The following is a 17,467-nucleotide window of genomic DNA, read 5'->3' as shown; positions in this document are numbered from 1 at the left end:
GAGCCACACGCAGAAAGAGCCACACACATACAGAGCCACACACATACAGAGCCACACACACACAGAGCCACACACACACAGAGCCACACACACACAGAGCCACACACATACAGAGCCACACACAGAGCCACACACACACGGAGCCACACACACACACAGAGAGCCACACACACACAGAGAGAGCTACACATACACAGACAGACATACAGAGCCCCACACACACAGAGCCCCACGTTCTGCAGATTCCCCCGGCAACTGTTCCCACCACTTTAGCTCAAATTCTGGTAATTCCTGTGCCCATAAGACACATGGGTGACCGCTCGACTATACATCTTTAATCTAGAGCATGAATGCCACGATTCATGAGATATATGTAGCCCATTTGATACTCACCTATTACTCATGAAATGCTCATTTCAGACAGTACACTAGGATGGCAAACCAGGTCAGGCTTGTTCTCTAAATTCTGCTGACCAAAAAAAGAGCGTACAAGTTTTAGAGGTACTATGGCAAAGACTCCATAAGTCTCTGTCCAATAATAAAGAGCTAACAAGCGCTGCCACCGCGCCATCATTAAGGGCTGTTAGAAGCTCCTCAGAAAATGCTTAGTGCTCTAATTAGCGGCAGCGCGGTGGGCTCTGGGGAGGGGGCACAGCTTTATAGCGGTGACTTATTTACCTTCAAAGGCACCGCCCCCATCCATCAGCGCTCCCCCAAGCACACTCCACTGGAGACAGGTGAACGCCAGCTCGGCTGCGGCCCTGGATTATCCCGCATGAGGGCTTTCCGCAGGCCCCCTCCCCCCAGGAGGCAGCGCCGCGTGCGAGCCACTGACGGCAGCTAGGCGCAAGGGTGTGAACAATGGCCGCGAACAGCCCCGCTCTCTGCGCCGCAAGCCGTGAATGAGCGGTGGGGTGCGCGCACCACGGGCGCCGACTCATCAGGTAGTTTCACACAACTACTGGAGACCGATTTGCCAAATTATGGAATAAAGATGAAGCAAAACCGAGGACTAATGCTATGCGTCAACCACGTTGTCCAAAGAAAAATATTCCCCTCTTGGACAATAATTTCTCCATTTTCTTTTGCACAAGATGCTTGCGCCAGGGCACTCAAACTGCCTTCCTTTGAACAGGGAAAGCCGGGACCAAACCATATAAACCTAGATAGTGCAGGCTAAGGGGCAAACACTTGATCCCCATCACATTATCGGGAATGCATATACTGCAGTTTTTCTTGCGCTACTTCGAATTTTCCAATTACTAGCACTTAAACGGCAGGAGTAGGTTTTTGATCATGTTGTTTTTACCCTGGCCCCCACTCCTTTTTTCCGCTCAGCCGCACCTCTCTGCTGGACTGCTTGTTAGACACATGGGCCCCGGACACTCGCAGAACGTAAGGGCAGGAAGTACAATTTGTTTGCGATTTTTTTCCTCGTATTTTTCGAGCGGCAGTGACCATGGGTACAGGGGGGAAAAAAATTCGAGTAAATAATTCCAGAAAAATTCCCTCCTTACCTACTCCGTCCAATTGAAAATGGCACCGAAACCGAAAAAACCTCTTAAATTTCATTGTAGGGTTTTAACACAAAGTTAAATACACTAAAACTTTTCTTTGATTCTTAAATACAAAAGGAGCTTGTTTACTAAAGATAACTATTCAACAAGAGGAGCCCTCCACACGACCACGTTTCTCTGAGGAGAGGCAGAAATGCCTCGGAGAAACCACCGTCATTTTTGGATTCGGGGGAGTGTTTTTCTTTCTCTCCTCTTCCCATTGGCTGGAATGTAAAATTCCAGCCAATGGGAAGAGGAGAGAAAGAACATGAAAAAGTCATGCCCCCGAATCCCAAAATGGCGGGACTTAAACTGACAGACGCCCCTCTTCTCCAATGGCTGGCCTTCGTTTAGGAAGCCAGCCAATGGAGAAGAGGGGCGGGTTCAAGTCGCACACTAAGAGACATAAGATCTCGCCGGTGAGACGGCACAAGCGCAGCCTACGCAGGCCGAGACCTAAAAAGTATCATAAACGAGGTACCCGTCTATCTTGCCACGTTTGCTGAAACAACAGAATTGCTTTAAGACAATGGTTCGGGCGTTATGGACGCGGAAGGGAAGACACGCTCAGGATATGTGAGATTAACTACTCTGCAGAAGATTGATCACCCTGCGGCCAGAAAAAGAAAAAGACCCAGCAATCCGTTTGCTTATAAGCAATTCCGTTGTTGACAGCCCACTTGTCTTAAAACAATTCTGTTGTTTCAGCAAACGTGGCAAGATAGACGGGTACCTCGTTTTTGATACTTTTTTACCATTCTCTTAGCATGTTGAAAAAGACAGCATAGAGCTGCGTTGTCCTGATGAGAACTCAAAACTTATTCAGAGTTCGAAACGCGTTGACCAGCTTTCCCAGCTATAGAAACTATTAAAAAAAGCAGAGTTCAGATGCATTGATTTTGTTTATCCATGTATTTTGATGTAATGTACTATGGCTGGTTCTTTCAAAGAATAACAAAAAAGCTTTGGTTAAGAAAGTTGTAATTTATGTAATGTGTGAGTGTGTTGAATGAAAGAAAAAGGAAAGTATGAAGTGAGTATGGGAATGTAGAGTGTAGTTCAGTAGAAATGTTTGTATGAAAAAGAGTTTGCTATGAGGTACAATGTAAATAACGTGATTGTTTTTGTAAAAAAAGGTCTAATTTTGTCATGTAAATAACAAAAATAAAAAAATAAAAGATTTATTCTAGGCAGAAAAGGAAGCCTAAATGTACGTATTGTTGCCGTTTCAATATGGTGTCTTATAAGTGATTATTCAAGTGAGTTGGCGGTACTGGTAATTATTCAGTTCTGTTGTTTAGAGAGGCTTGGCCTTACCGCTGTGAGTCCAAACCCAGTGGTGTTATTAGCCTAATGCAATGTGTGGAATACAAGAGAGAAGAGAAAAACAACCCTTAAAGCCTTCCCTTTGGCCATACCTCAGCAAAAACCTCTTTGCTGTGCTTTTACAGACACGCTTGGAGGGGATCAACACAGCATGAGGAGGACAGCACACAATGGACAGAGCTACAAAACACACGCACTCTCAAAGCGCTGAATGAAAAAGAGAAAAGTATTTCCCTAAATGTGAGCAGTGGAAGGATACTAGTTAGCCAGTAAAAAGGATCATAAACTGGATATGGTCCAGTGGAGGGATAAACACAAGATTTCACACAACGCATCGCAGCAAGGGAGGAGAGCAGAATGTGCCTCATTCACAAAGATATGGTGCAGTTCTGTGCTCTCTAGTGCTGGTGCACTTAAACTGCTTAGCGCCAACACAGACACCCCTTGCGTAATGTTCCTAGGGTGCCTGTGTTGTGGTCAGGATAGTTATTTGCATAGGAAGGTATATCTTCCTACAAAAAACAGTCCTTTGTAGAACTAGCCGGTGCAGAATACAGCACACATGCAGAGCAGAAAAAAACAAATGGAAAGCATCAAAAAAGTGATTTATTGTGTAGATCATCGTACCACTTACACTTCATACCACTTACACTTCGTACAAAGACCTTTGACCGGGCTTAATTCAAGTACATTTCCTTTTAGTGTGGTATGTTGGAAGAAAGCTTCAGCGATGATGTATGAAGTTTTCTAAGGATCTTCCACTTGGAAAGTGTTTTACAAGGCTATGAAGACTCCTGCTGAGACAAGGGGAACAAATAAATTCACTAGAAATCGATTTTTATGAGAAGGGTTTACTTGATTTGTGAGATTTATTGATTTGCTTTTAGCCTTGGCATTTTTGTATGACTGTTAACTGTGGTGATTTTATATCACTGAAGAGATCTGTGTTTGCTAAGTTCTCCGGTAGTCCAATGAAAACATTTCATTGCTTTGACTGTGCGTTTAAAGCTTAATGAAAAATATAAATATACGATGGTGTTATTATTGCTAAATATAGAGATCGTTTAAGAGCCTGTGTATTCTCCGAGATGTAATTGAGATGCATTTCTTTCTAAATGTATGATTTTGTCAATGAGACAAAAGACCTCACACAAAAACTATTATTGAAGTACTGACAATAACAATTCTACATTCAAACATCAATTAGAAAAATTATATAAATGGTGTATTTTCATATATACATTATGGGCACGTCCACAAAGCCTGTTCATCACTTATCTGAGTAGGGGAAAAACAAAACCGTTTAACCAGCTATTTTTGTTCTAAAATCTCCTAAATATTTGTTTGCATAACAAACATGGTAACTGGAATGAACAATAAATGGGTGGGCATAGACCGTCCCAAGATCTGAAATAAAATGACTAATTGAAGGCTCCTTTGTAGGTACGTTTCATGTAATACATTAGGTATACATCAAATCCACCACTATGTAGTACAGCTATCTGTCGTAGAAATTTAAGATCTGAAGGGGTTTGTTTCCGCTTCGTAGCTAAGACTCTAATGCTGGAGACTCTTCAACAAAACACTGACGCAGTCTTTCATTCTCAGGATGCACCCCCAAAGTTTGGAACTGCATTCCACACTATTCCATCTCTCTAAACCTGCACAAAAAGAGCTGAAACTATTGCCCTTTAAGTGACATGTTTCTAGCATCATTTTGACTTTCCTTTGAATATGAAGCACAACATTTCCATTGCTACTCTTAGTTCGATGTATTGTACTCTTTATCTTCACCTTGCTCTGTGCTCCACCTGTTCTGCGGTACTTACACTTGGACATGTAATATCAATAGGTTTATACATTGTTGTCCAGTTATATTCTTACCATCAAAGTCTGTTTTGGTGATATTACTTTGCTTACTAGTACTTAGATCTCATATTGCTTATATCATGCTTATGTGACCTTTACTTTTGTTTTTGCTTCTATATTTCACTTGGCAGGGCTTTTATTTATACTGTTTAGTTTTTATGTAAAGCACTCGGATGTTCTAAGGTCTTGTATGCAATATTTAAACTCACTCAGTAAATATATGAATTGTTTGTCGGCAAAACTGAAACAAACCATTTGTAACATGGAACACCAAAGGTGTAAGCTGATCATTGAAGACAAGATCCAAAGTAAGAGACAAAGGAGGATCTCAGCTAAAGTGTTCAAGGGAGCAAAAACTATTTCAGGAACTCATCAGCATGGCTCCAGTCATGCACGGCAGAAAGGCAGTATATACCGGAAGTCATCCAACCTGGACACCATAAAAACAATGCCCATGGGGACTCTACAACACAACAGAGGTCTCTAGAGACATAATGGTAATACTTGAGTGCAAAATCACCAGAAGTGAAGACACTAGCATGCCAATATTCACACCTGGTCTCTCCCCTATCTCTACGCAGTGAAGGCTGATCCTCATGTTTCTAATTTGTCTGGTAAGCTTGCCTGGTCTTATACAGAAATTATTTTCACCATCACTTTAACACGTTAATTGCTTAGAACGTTCCGCGCCAGTGCGGAACGTCCGACGAAAAGGGTGGGGCCGCGACGTCCAACGGTCGTTCGTAGCACCAGGTAGGTAGTGCTCCCGTCGGCCGTTAGGAGCACGGAACGGGTTAAGCAGATATGACACGAAAGATAAATACACCCCCAACCATAAGTAGAGTTGTTATAGGCCCATGAAACCCACTATCATCACTCTTTGTGAAGAAACAAATTTCAGACAACCAGATCATGGTTAACTAGGCCAGTGGTTCTTAACCTTTTGACTTCTGTCGTCCCCAGTTAATCATCCCTGGAATACAGGGAATCCCATTGAGTCATTGCTGGAAGCCAGGGAACCTGGCCTAAGCAATTCCGATGATTTAAACATTAAATAATACGCACAAAAACCAAAAATAAGTTTTCATCAACAAAATACACAATTGATGCAATGTTTTATTCAATTCACAAACAAATATAAAAAAATATCTAAATTTTAATGGGAAAGTTGAACTTTTCTAAATTCAATTGAGAACCCTACTATATTTGGTTTTACACTTGCACTGCTCTCATGAATCAATCTGAGGATACCAATTTAATTTGTATCTCCAAATTTCACATTCTTTCACATTTGCAGATTGTTTAAACATTTTCAATTTTGCGTCATTTATATATACTTTAATAATCTGCTAATAGCATTTAATTTTCTAAGCAATCGGGGTCACCTTAAGCATGTGTCATGGGCCCCCAGGGATCTCTGGACCACAGGTTAAGAACCGCTGAACCAAATCATATCTAGCTTATACATTTAACATAAAATCTAGTACAGTAAAGAGACAACTACTGTGAGGAATAAAATACTTCCTCCATGCTCATCATTCTTGGTTTTAATCACAGGGAACACTGAATCCTTTCTGACCAACATCAGAAAAAAAAGTTACACTAGTCCCTGAAAAAACACTCTAGAGTAGCTGCGCGCACTTAAAATATATATTTAACATAGAATAACAATATGTAGGCAGGAAAACTGCGCTTAAATTACTTGGCAATAGCCACATCTGACTAGGTGGACTAAGTGTTAATTCTCAGAAGGCTGAGAGCATAAGTAGTCGCGCCAAGGGTCATTTTGATGTGATTCTTTCTCAGTAACCACTGCCACAACCTAAAAAAATGCCGTAATAATTCAGTGGCATATGCTACGTGTATGTTGTCATGCGGCATTCATGGGGCTGGAATACAAGCCGGGTTAAAAATATCACCATCACTATATGCCTTGACCATGTGTTTTACTGGATGAAAGAATACTTCAGCTGCATGACCAGATCAAAGCATGCGAGTATGGTGCTGGGAAGAGCAGTAGCTGATGCGCTACCCTGAATTGGCCTCTGAAGACTGAGTGACTCCATCCACCTCCCTGAAAGCAGAGATTTATTTCATTCTCTGATTTCTTTCACCCCCAACTGAGTGCAGTGGTGAGGTCGTCAACCTGCATTTCTTACTCCAGAAATATTTTATTACATAAAACAGGCCACTAAGTGGAACTCGCAAGAGCTCTGACAATGGCCTGCTTACACGTATAAACCATTGCAGCATCATTTATACCAGACTCTAGAAGAAGCTAATCAGCAGAATGCGAAGTCTACAAAACCAGGTATACAAATTGTGCTTAAATCCATGGTAAAGCAGGAAGACAAATAATCAGCCTTAAAAACACTCTATTCACTCTTGTGGTTGGAAGGATCAAATGTGTTCTTTTTGGCTACATTCCTAAATCCTGTTAGGGTGAAAAAGAAATTTTCTCACCGCCGTGCGCCATTCACGAACCTGTGCTCTGTGATCACTCGTTTGATAATGCTTCCAAGTAGTTTAAACATTGAGGGTTTTCTCTAGGAGTCCAGGCTCTAGCAGTCGAACACCCTTAATCCAACCTGAAGTCCAGAACAAAAATACATGTACTTCTGGAAATGTTTAAAAGCTGAATCTTTCCAACTTGCCTATTACTGTTAATCATCACAGAAGGGGCAGGTAGTCCTTTCTGTAATATAAATTGAAGTGGTAGAGATGCTCCGACACTGCATTCTCATAACTTGTTCATTTGCATGGGAGCATTCACCATTCAAATGAGGGAAATTATGCTTCCCCAGCATATGTTGCGTGAAAAGCACAAGTAGAGGTCTCTTGAGAAAGGCAGATTACAAATTACCCCAGGTGCAGTCGGAACTATACACCACCAAGTTTGGTTTGAGGGTGGGAGTTAGGAATGGCTGTTCACCAAAAGAAGGCACCATAGCTCAAATTTAAACAGCTGTCACAGCGAATTTACTGTATGAATGAGTGCAAGTGCACTCTACCGCAGACTGTACTGGGTAGTTGGATCACATATGCAAAGGGAAACATAGTTGACCACCTCACCCGTGCCTGAGGAGGCGTACTCCCTAAATGCAACACTGTGCCCTAAGCCTACCCACAAAGGTACATGCCCAAATTGGTGCACATTGGCCGAAGCGTGATTCACTGATCGTTTATCAATGTTCTCCCATGTCCTGGAGGAGGTAGATGCACACTGCAGTGTGCTTTTGTCCTCTCCTGAAAGGTGGCCTGTATACCATTGCTCAAGCCACTGCATGAGCCTACATGCTGGAAGGCTTGCCTGTACCGGGCATTTTACCGCTAGCACCTTACCTTAATACAGCTACTAGTCCATAACATACCAGTGTCAATTGTTAGATCTACTTACACTAACACTTAGGAGCTCAGTACGATGTAAGTCAAAGTTCCCTCCGACCAACATAGCCGCAGATGCGGAATCAACCAATCTCCGCTTGGCGGTCCCGAAACAGCAATTAGGATGCGACTGCAAAACATCAATTTTACAATGGGAGCTTGTGCGACGGTCGGAAATTGCCCACAGCACAAGCTCCCATTATGAAATGGAAGTTATTACACATCCCTGCACCGTGTGCCACATGGTGAAGTGAAGGGGGAGCACCCCCGATGTTGGTCGGTAAGCCTCCGACAAGCGGTTGGAGGCTTACCGGCTGACATCGTAATCAGGCCCATCATTGTTATTCGAGCATCAATTTACATACCGTATGAAGTCTAGTAGGAAGAATTAAGTTGTTGGGAACATTTGTGAGGTTTATGGATTTTGTCCCACGCTGCATGGAATTTAATAAATTGGTATTTCACTGAGATTGCATCATGGCTATTTACCTTGATCATAACACTAATTTATATCCTGTTTATTTTTAGAACTTCTACGTTCTGCAGCTAGCACAGTTGTTTTTAATGGTGGTTATGAAATTATTTTTTATTAAATAGCCAGAGAGGAAACCTATTTACTCCCTTACTTGCTGTACTATTTCGATACTCACTAATGAAGCACTGGAAACAAGCTCAAAGAAATGGAGGTGTAGAGAGGTCCTTCTTTTTGGTGGATTGGGGGTGAGGGGCTTATCAGAAAGCCTGAGATGGCATCAATGTAAATGGATATCATTGTACCAGAATCAGAACTTCCCTCCTATCAACAACAAATATTCATCACAATAGACAATATTCTTTACATCCAGCCAGTGCAGCATAAATATTCCATATAGTTAGGGATCAATGAACTCACAACAGCACACATGAACAACCCATATGACTATGCTCACTACCCGGAGCTGCATCTGGACTTGCAGTCGCACAGATGCCGATGTTACTCGTCGTAAACATAAACATCCCAGAAGCTAAAAGATAGCATTCTTCAGAACACATAAAACGCAGCTCTGACATACCATATCGTAAGTTATCATGGAGCTCACAGAAGTACCAACTACAATGGTAAACAATTAAATCCATAGTCTTAGTTACCATATACAAATAAGGTCAAGTACATTATTTGTTAAAAACCTCTATTTATACACCCAAAACCTCGCTTCGCCTAACATATACACTAAATAGTAAATACTCCAATAGTAATGGTGAATCTACTTAAACAGAGGGAAACAAAAGCTTCAGTCTGTGGGAGAATCATTGAGACCTGGATGTGACGGTACCTGAACTAGACAGTGCTGCAAAGTCATACTGATAATAATACAGCAGCATATAAACCATATATTCACAGACGAACTTTAGAGAATACTTCATTGCTGTAGGCACAGCATTTCTTAATGGGGGGACATACCTCCTCCCAAGCCAAGATGATGAAATTTAAAATGATAGAGATCAAGCTACCAGGATAGGATTTATATATGATCTGTACATGGTCTGAGCACAGGATGCCTAGGTTGTGGGGACGTGCATCCTTGCATAGAGGTGTAGAGTGTTCAAATGGTATCCTCACACTATTGGCTACACCTCCCTGACATTCAAGCAAGATTATCCTCCATTTACTCACTTGATGTGGTTCCAGATTCACAGCTTGAGTGCTGCAGACTGATGTGTCCTGAAAGACATTATTAACAGGATCAACATTGTGCTTGGTTCAGTGCCGTCCCTGTGCATCAGGGACTGGCAATCACACGTGAGCCTTTCAGTCTCTCATAATTCCCAATCCACCATAATTCCCACAGGGAGTGGATCACAGTGACAGCCAAAGGGACACAAACTGAAAACAAAAAACGAAATGTGTCAACCATAGACAAAATTAATATACAATCCAATATCAATGTTAACCTTTGGTCTAACATCTTTAGGCAGAAACATTACAGGTACTCATGTTGTTCGTTTTTAGCCTCCAGCATAAACTGATGTTTCTGCCCAACAACAAAAGAGAAACATTGCGTACTTGTGGTGATTTATGGTAGTGTCCTATGATGAAATACTTTGCCAAAATTCTGTTATCCCTTCTCCTGTTAATGTAAAAAGGAGACTGAAGGTAAAGGAGGGAGAGTCAAACTTCCAGCTAGCTCATTAATTCAGTACTAAAGTACCAATACTCCAGACTTGGGCAGCAAATAGACCAGTGACCAATCACAGAGGGACCACCGAGGATCCTAAATTTGCCACCTCTAACTTGGATGCAAACACTTCCGCAAGCATTTCACCAGCCACATGTTTCATGCTTCAAAAAAGAACAGAATACTCTTTGTGCTGCCAATTTTTCAGAAACCCATGCAGACAGCGGCTATTTACTTCACTCTTTTTCGCAATCTATGTGTCTATTTTGGGAATTGGTGATGACTACTTTGTTCCTGTGATAAACTGCCAATAAGGTCATATATTTCGAATCTACACATTTGCCCCACCATTGTGGGTACTCCTGTGACTGTTGCTATAGACTAACCTGAGAGAACTAAGCAGGTCCCTATCAAGAGACATCTCTGTACTACCTTTGTGATACACCAGGTCTCTTGTCAACCATGTTGATCTTTGTTTCGTTATCTGCATCCCCATGTTTGACACCATCTCCTTTTTTGGGTAATAAAGGCTATGGGAATTCACCTCCACTATTCTATACTTTTGGAATCACATGCACTTATCACCTTCTTTGGTGATTTTGGGCCTCTCAGCCTTGAGTCACTCCTTTCATGTGTGGCTAGAGTTTGCTCTGCATGCTACATACAAGAGTCTTGCCTGGTCACCGGATGTTTTTTTGCTTCTGTGACATTCAGTCATGCCATGTGCTAATATAAGCACATACACAAACAGCAGATCGGATTATCCTTATAACAGTATTACAGCATTTTTGTTGTCTGTGGAGCTGCTACAAGCTCTCTCCCCATATGTCACCATCAACTCCTTCCCTACTAGATGGGATTGTGACCGACATTTGGTTTTCAGAGGCTTTTCCTGTTTCTCCTTGGTCTTGCAAGGACTTTTCGGTTCCTATCAGGTTCCTCTAAGGGCTCTGGCATATCTTCTCACTGTTCCAGCCCAACTTCTACCCCCTTTTACCTAGCGAGCATCCGTGGCCTCACTGGTGGGAACCCCATGTCGGAGTGCTCTGTGCTGAAACTGTTTTAGGCCATATGTCCTGGTGATGTCTGTCTGACTCTGCCACCAGTGACACATATTTTAGTAAGGTCAGTTGGCTTCACCGATGTGGAAGGAGCACCCACGCACTCAAACAGTTTCATAACCACAGCAGTCCCTGTACTTTGGCTGTGACACACTGTGTGGGACAGCATGTACCATAACAAAGAAGAAAAAATGGAAAGCACCATCAGTATTAATATCTTGAAGAAAATAATAAAAGGCAGTGGTAGATAGGATTCGCCACTGGTAGCATTGGGTATAAGCCATTAATATTTCATTTTGTTTGTAGTCTAGACAAACCATGGTGCTTCCTAATTTATGGTTAAGAATTATTAAGTAAGGTGGCCTTATTGATGTTAAATGTATGTTTCCGAGCTTTTTCTAAGACTATCTAGTGACACTCACTGCTGACTTTAATCAGATTGTTATCTCACACATGAAGCCAATTATGGTAACAATAATAGATGCGTTATGCTTGGTGTACTCGAATTCTTAGTGTGTGTGTATGTGCCCACACATGCTCTGGAATCCTAAAGCTTAATACGTTTGGTGATTTTAAATGACTACATGTGTTGTCCTGTTAGTGCAGTTTTGTGCAGTAACATGTCAAACTGTCCTACTAGAATTTGGAATTTTTCCAAGAAGAAACACTGAAACATGATGATGGATATGAAAAACCATCCACTGCAGAGTACACCGGGGTAAGCTTACTTGGTGTGCAAGAGTCCCTTATTAAAAATCAAACTATGCTCTATCTCAAAATATACGATTATAAAATTCACCATATTTTTCACTTCTAGGTCACTTATCGTGTTATTGCAGGGACTGAACACAGTACCAATGCTGCTATAAATGCCCAGCCAAAAGACGAAGACCAAAGAGATAAATATAAAGTTCCTAATACTACAACTTTTGAAGAAAGAGAAACACCTCCTTTGGTACCTGAAAGTTCAATGTTGAGCAAGAGCATGGTGATAGAAACATTAGAAGATTCGAAGAATTTGCTAAGGTGTAAAACTCCATCAGGGGACAGTTATTCAATAGAGACATTGAAAAGCAAAGAAGACGAAGCAACCTACAGGATACACAGTCCTGTTACTGAAAACGAGAAGTCAAAGATAAACTACAGGGTATCCAGTGTTGTTGGTCAGACTATCTCTCAAAATGAAGTTAGGATTGTTGACGGACACACCAAAATCAATGATATTGCATCTACTGACCACAACAAAGAAGAATCAACAATCCAGGAGCTATTACTGGCCTCCAAGTCTCTAAGAGAACGTGAACTACCCTTTTTGGACCCTAGTCAGCAAGTTGTCTTAAGACCAAAGTCTTCTAGAAATAGAAAGGTCCACAATAATGAAGATGCAAGTTCGCCATGTAATTCTCCAACAGACAACATTGCTTTCATGATCACACAAAATGAGGTTCAAGTCCTGTCGAGTGGAGAAGTGCATGACATTGTGAGTAGGCAGGGAGATGATGTACAAACTGTTAACATCGATTCCAGGGCAGACAAGAAATACCCAGATGGTGTAATTGAAAATACGGGGAATGAGGATCCAGTGCTATGCATGGACAAGAAACCAGTCATCATCATATTTGATGAACCAATGGATATTAGATCTGCATACAAGAGACTGTCCACTATATTTGAGGAATGTGAAGAAGAGTTTGAGAGAATGATTTCCGGAGACAAAATATTAGAAGAGGATGAGGATGAAGATTCTGAAATGTCTTCTGCCTCTCAAGACAAAACTGAAAAACCCAAAGACAACAGTCTTCAAATGAGTAACCAAATTGACTATAAATTTCACTCAAAAACAAACCCTATTAAAGCTCACAATAGCGAAGAAGAGGAAATCTCGAAGAAACATTTCAGAGGCAGTGAAGATATGCATTCAGACATTAAGCATGATTCTCCCGATTATCAGTTTGCAAACAGGGATGATGCCAAGAAGAAATTCAAATTTAAATTCCCCAAAAAGCAATTAGCGGCTCTCACTCAAGCAATTCGGACTGGGACTAAAACTGGAAAGAAGACTTTACAGGTCGTGGTGTATGAGGAAGAAGAAGACCCAGATGGTACTGTGAAGCAACACAAAGAGGCCAAAAGGTTTGAGATTGCAAGGACCAAGTCTAAAGAGGAAACAGACAAAAACGCCTCGGTAAAGGAACAGAGCTCTGAAACAGCAGGACCTGCTGCAAGAACAGATGAAATTAGGCAAAACACATACAGGACGCTAAACAGTCTTGAGCAAACAATCAAGCAGTTGGAAAATACTATAAGTGAAATGAGTCCCAAGGTTGTGTCTGAAAACATGGGCTCTATTGAAGACAGTGCATCACTTTCCCCCACTTCAATACAAATCAACAATACATTAAAACAGGATGAACCTAAGAGTCTTGTTGATCCCCCCTCACTCATCCCTTCTGCTTCACGTAAGGTACCCAAACAGGATAAACGCATATCTAGAACTGAAACAACTGTAACTAAGCTACAGGTGTCTCGCGTCTTTTTGGTGGCTTGATTTTTCCCTACGGTGTCTTAACAACTGATTGCACTTGATTTTATCTCTATTCTCCTGCTGATTGGTGATGGGCAAATGGGGGTCAATAATATTTTGTCTTTGTGAAATTATTGCTTTGTGTGTTTTAATTAAATCCAGTTTGATCAGTAGATGAGTAGTTTCTACTTTTTGCTTCTTGAAATTAACATAATTTGTCTGCCTTCCCTTGCATGCAGGTGTCTTGACGTGTGCTCATATGTTGGTGAGGAATGGTAAATGTGATGTTAGTTCCAAATAAGTTTGTAAGCATTGTCTTTGTTTTTTTGTTCCCCATCTCTCCTCTTATCGCAGGTATCCACAGGATCATCACAAACCAGCAGAATGCCAGTACCTATGGCTTCCAAAAGTAGACCGCAGGCCAGCGTGGACAAAACCGCCAAACAGCCCAAGCTACAGGAGCCTCAACGCCAATATCGCCAGGTAGTTTTACCATAAACCACTATTTGTGGATGGACTTTAAAACTGTTAAAAAGGACAAGTCAAGAAACTGACCTAATCTGTACCAAATAATGGATTGTGCCTTTAAGACTTGGCTTAAATAAACAACCTGGATCTGGTAGCATGAATACTAACAACCTCTGTTATACTTTCACAGTGCTTGTGCATGCCTGCAATAAAACATCTCTCGCTTGGGTGAAGTTGGTATTCTGCTGTATTGGTAGAGAACGAAAATCATCATTATCTTTTTTGATAGTGAGAGGTATGGCACATAAGAGTCTTGACTGTTACTGTTAAAGTAGTTTTATCCTTCAGCGTCAGTACTAATGAACTGGACTATATGTAGTGCTTTGCCTTTGAAACTCATTAACTCCACATGTCCGCCTTTGCCACACTCTTGTTATATTCATTCAGCATGGTCAATGTATTGAACAGAAGGTGTCTTTTATTAACTCACTCCATTTCACAAAGTCTGTACATTTGTGGAACTCTCCCTTCCATTCTATTTTGGGCACTTTCCAGTTCCTGCCAGGTCCAGGGCGCACACGCAAGCCATGGTTACGGTCTTGCCCTGTTCTTCTCAAGTTCTCTTCGGGCTAGTCTTCCAGGCCCTGTTGATGTTTCATGTTGCTCGCTCTCTGACCAACTGTCTCCTGACATCTTTATTTGCAGGCTAATGGAGGTACTAAGAAAACTGGTGGGGATTTTAAGGCTGCTTCCCCTACTTTAACCTCTTCTAGAATTCCAGCCTTTTCTCCTACCTCTGGAAAAAGTAGCTCCTTGCCTGCTTATTGTGGTGAAAGCCCTAACGCTCCAAGTCCATCTACTAAATCAACCATTTCTCCCTCTAATCCTATTAGCCCTCAAGCAGGGCGGACTATTAACTCCTCATCCTTTATTCCCACCATCCCTAATGGCTCTTCAAAGCATCCAAGCCCCACTTACACCAGTAAAGGTCACCAGCTTTCGTTTTCACCACAGGCTTCAAATGGCCGGCCATCCCTTTCCTCCTCCGCTTCCTCTCCTACTACCCCTACCTCTCCTACTTCCCTGGGTCAAGGCATGAAGAACGTCCGGACAATCCACACGCCTAACTTCACCAGCTACAAACCACAGAATGGAAATACAAGGAAAACCACCACAACCAAGGACGCCTCTTAAAAGCTAAGCACTAGCCCATGCCAGTTTGACATAGCTCATCAACATCTGTCCACTGTATATCAACAGGGGATTGTAACATTGTGTTGTGATGGGCAGCACTAAGTATCTGCCAATACTGGATAAATACATTTCAGTAAAGTTGTAGATACTGCTCGTCATAATGTAATATTTCCTTATGTATTCTGTGTCAATAATTAATAAATGGAGAGTGAGTGAGTGTGTGTGTACATGTGCGTTTATGAACAGTGATATTATAAAGTTAACTAAAATATAAGAGTACAAATATTTTTTTCTGTAAAGATATTTTCCTTATGGGGACTGTAACTGAAAACATGAAATACTGGAGTATGATGTATGAACTTATAGGTAAAACACATTGTTTATTTTCTTTTATTATTAAAGTTTGCCGCAAATGTCTATTTTTCTCTGCAACATTTCATAGTTCCTTTCAATGTTTGCCAAACTGTTTTGATACTAAAACGTGTCTGTGTGAAATAAATTCAGGACTATAGACCTCCAATTATTAACTAAAGGAGAAGTGATAGAAATGTGTTCAAGCCCACTTAATCCAGTGCACTGCCATTCTGAATTTCAGATTTAATGTAGTCCAAGGCAGCTTCGCTAATCACAGAAAAAGAAATATTTTTTTTTATACTGACATGTTCATTTATCATTTTCCTCAGTACCAGTGTAAATTTACAAACGTGCTAAATGAAACTTTCATTGTGGATTTTAACATGTATGGCTCTTGACTGTACTTTATACTCGAAAACTTCTGTAAATATATAAAGTTACATTTGTGTTACAATGCGTGTAGTAGTTTTACCAAACCAAAGTAAATTTGTATGCATGCCTGTAGATGTACCATAAAAAAGAGTGGATTTCATGACTTAAAAAATAAATATGTTGGCGCCCAGGAGTACATTTTGTAAATAAATGTGTTTGTAGAGCATCAAGATGTAAAATAACAAACTGATAAGCAGATAACTTTTTAAGTACAAATAAAGGGTTGCATGCTTTTGCTCTGGCCTCTTAATGTTTGTTTGCTTCCCGAAAGTTAACTTAAAGCGAGTTCTGTTATTCAGATGTTCATCAAGCAAAATATGCTTTGTTATGATCACTGCGAAAGAAAGTTTGCCACAAAGCTAATCATGACTGGATTTATGTACATAACACTGTGCAATGCATAATATGTCGTCTGTGGCATAGAACTTTATCTCTGCTCCAATTTGCACATTCTGCCCCTTCAAAATTGACTACCTCTGGGTGATAGCAAAGATAGTGGATTCAACAGCAATCACACTAAAAGGTCATTACCTAAAACATAGTAATCCAGACAGCCTAAAACCTCCTTAAAGGGAGTGCTTCTCCTGCTTGCTCCTATCAGGATAATGTCCCATAGGAGCAGTGGGTGCAACGGCCCTATCCCAGTTTAACTCCTTCATAAAGGGTGAAAATCATTTTCTTTTGTTTTTAAAAGTTCTGCCTAACTTTATGAGAAGTTAAACCTTTGTACAATAAACCAAGCGAAAGGATTATCAAGCAAGCATTAGAAAGCAAAGTAATTAATGAATGCCAGAAACAAGTGACTGTTGCACAAATTGGAACAGAAACATGACGCAAAAGTTAGAGGCATCAATAAAAAATAAGGGTCATAGTTAAAAGTCACCTTGCTGTGCTGTATGACAGGGAAAGGGCTGGAATGCACAGCATTTAAAAGAAAACTGCCTATGTCCCGGCGCTGGCAACATTTTGGCTGCCTAGCGCCAACTTAGGCACTTTGGTTTCTGCATGCGCATTGCGTGAACTTTTAATAAGTCTGCCCCTAAATGTCTTGGCAGGGCTATAACATCAAAGAAAATGGTTATGTTTATTTACATATAAGACAGATTAAAATGATGAATCTCACTGAAATCTAGAAGCACTCCT

At 41.0% G+C, this 17,467-nt stretch overlaps 1 protein-coding gene across 12 annotated transcripts in view; it reads left to right on the top strand.

Moving 5' to 3' along the window:
- Window positions 1–16,559, top strand: part of KIAA1217 (KIAA1217 ortholog) — a 1,418,769-nt gene extending 1,402,210 nt beyond the window's left edge. For 9 of the 12 annotated variants that reach the window (XM_086941664.1, XM_086941666.1, XM_086941669.1 and 6 more), the window contains 4 exons: window positions 11,993–12,070; window positions 12,170–13,816; window positions 14,231–14,359; window positions 15,050–16,559. In XM_086941664.1, coding sequence (XP_086797790.1) covers window positions 11,993–12,070; window positions 12,170–13,816; window positions 14,231–14,359; window positions 15,050–15,538 — 2,343 coding nt within the window. In that variant the 3' untranslated portion in view covers window positions 15,539–16,559. The remainder of the gene's footprint in view (window positions 1–11,992; window positions 12,071–12,169; window positions 13,817–14,230; window positions 14,360–15,049) is intronic. The other 3 variants (XM_086941665.1, XM_086941673.1, XM_086941675.1) reach the window with 2 other exon arrangements.
- The last annotated feature ends 908 nt before the right edge of the window (window positions 16,560–17,467 follow it).

Source organism: Lissotriton vulgaris, chromosome 10, assembly GCF_964263255.1.
Source record: "Lissotriton vulgaris chromosome 10, aLisVul1.2, whole genome shotgun sequence".
Lineage (NCBI taxonomy): Eukaryota > Metazoa > Chordata > Amphibia > Caudata > Salamandridae > Lissotriton > Lissotriton vulgaris.
The sequence above is the reverse complement of the archived record's forward strand: the minus strand, read 5'-3'. Positions and strand labels throughout refer to the sequence as shown.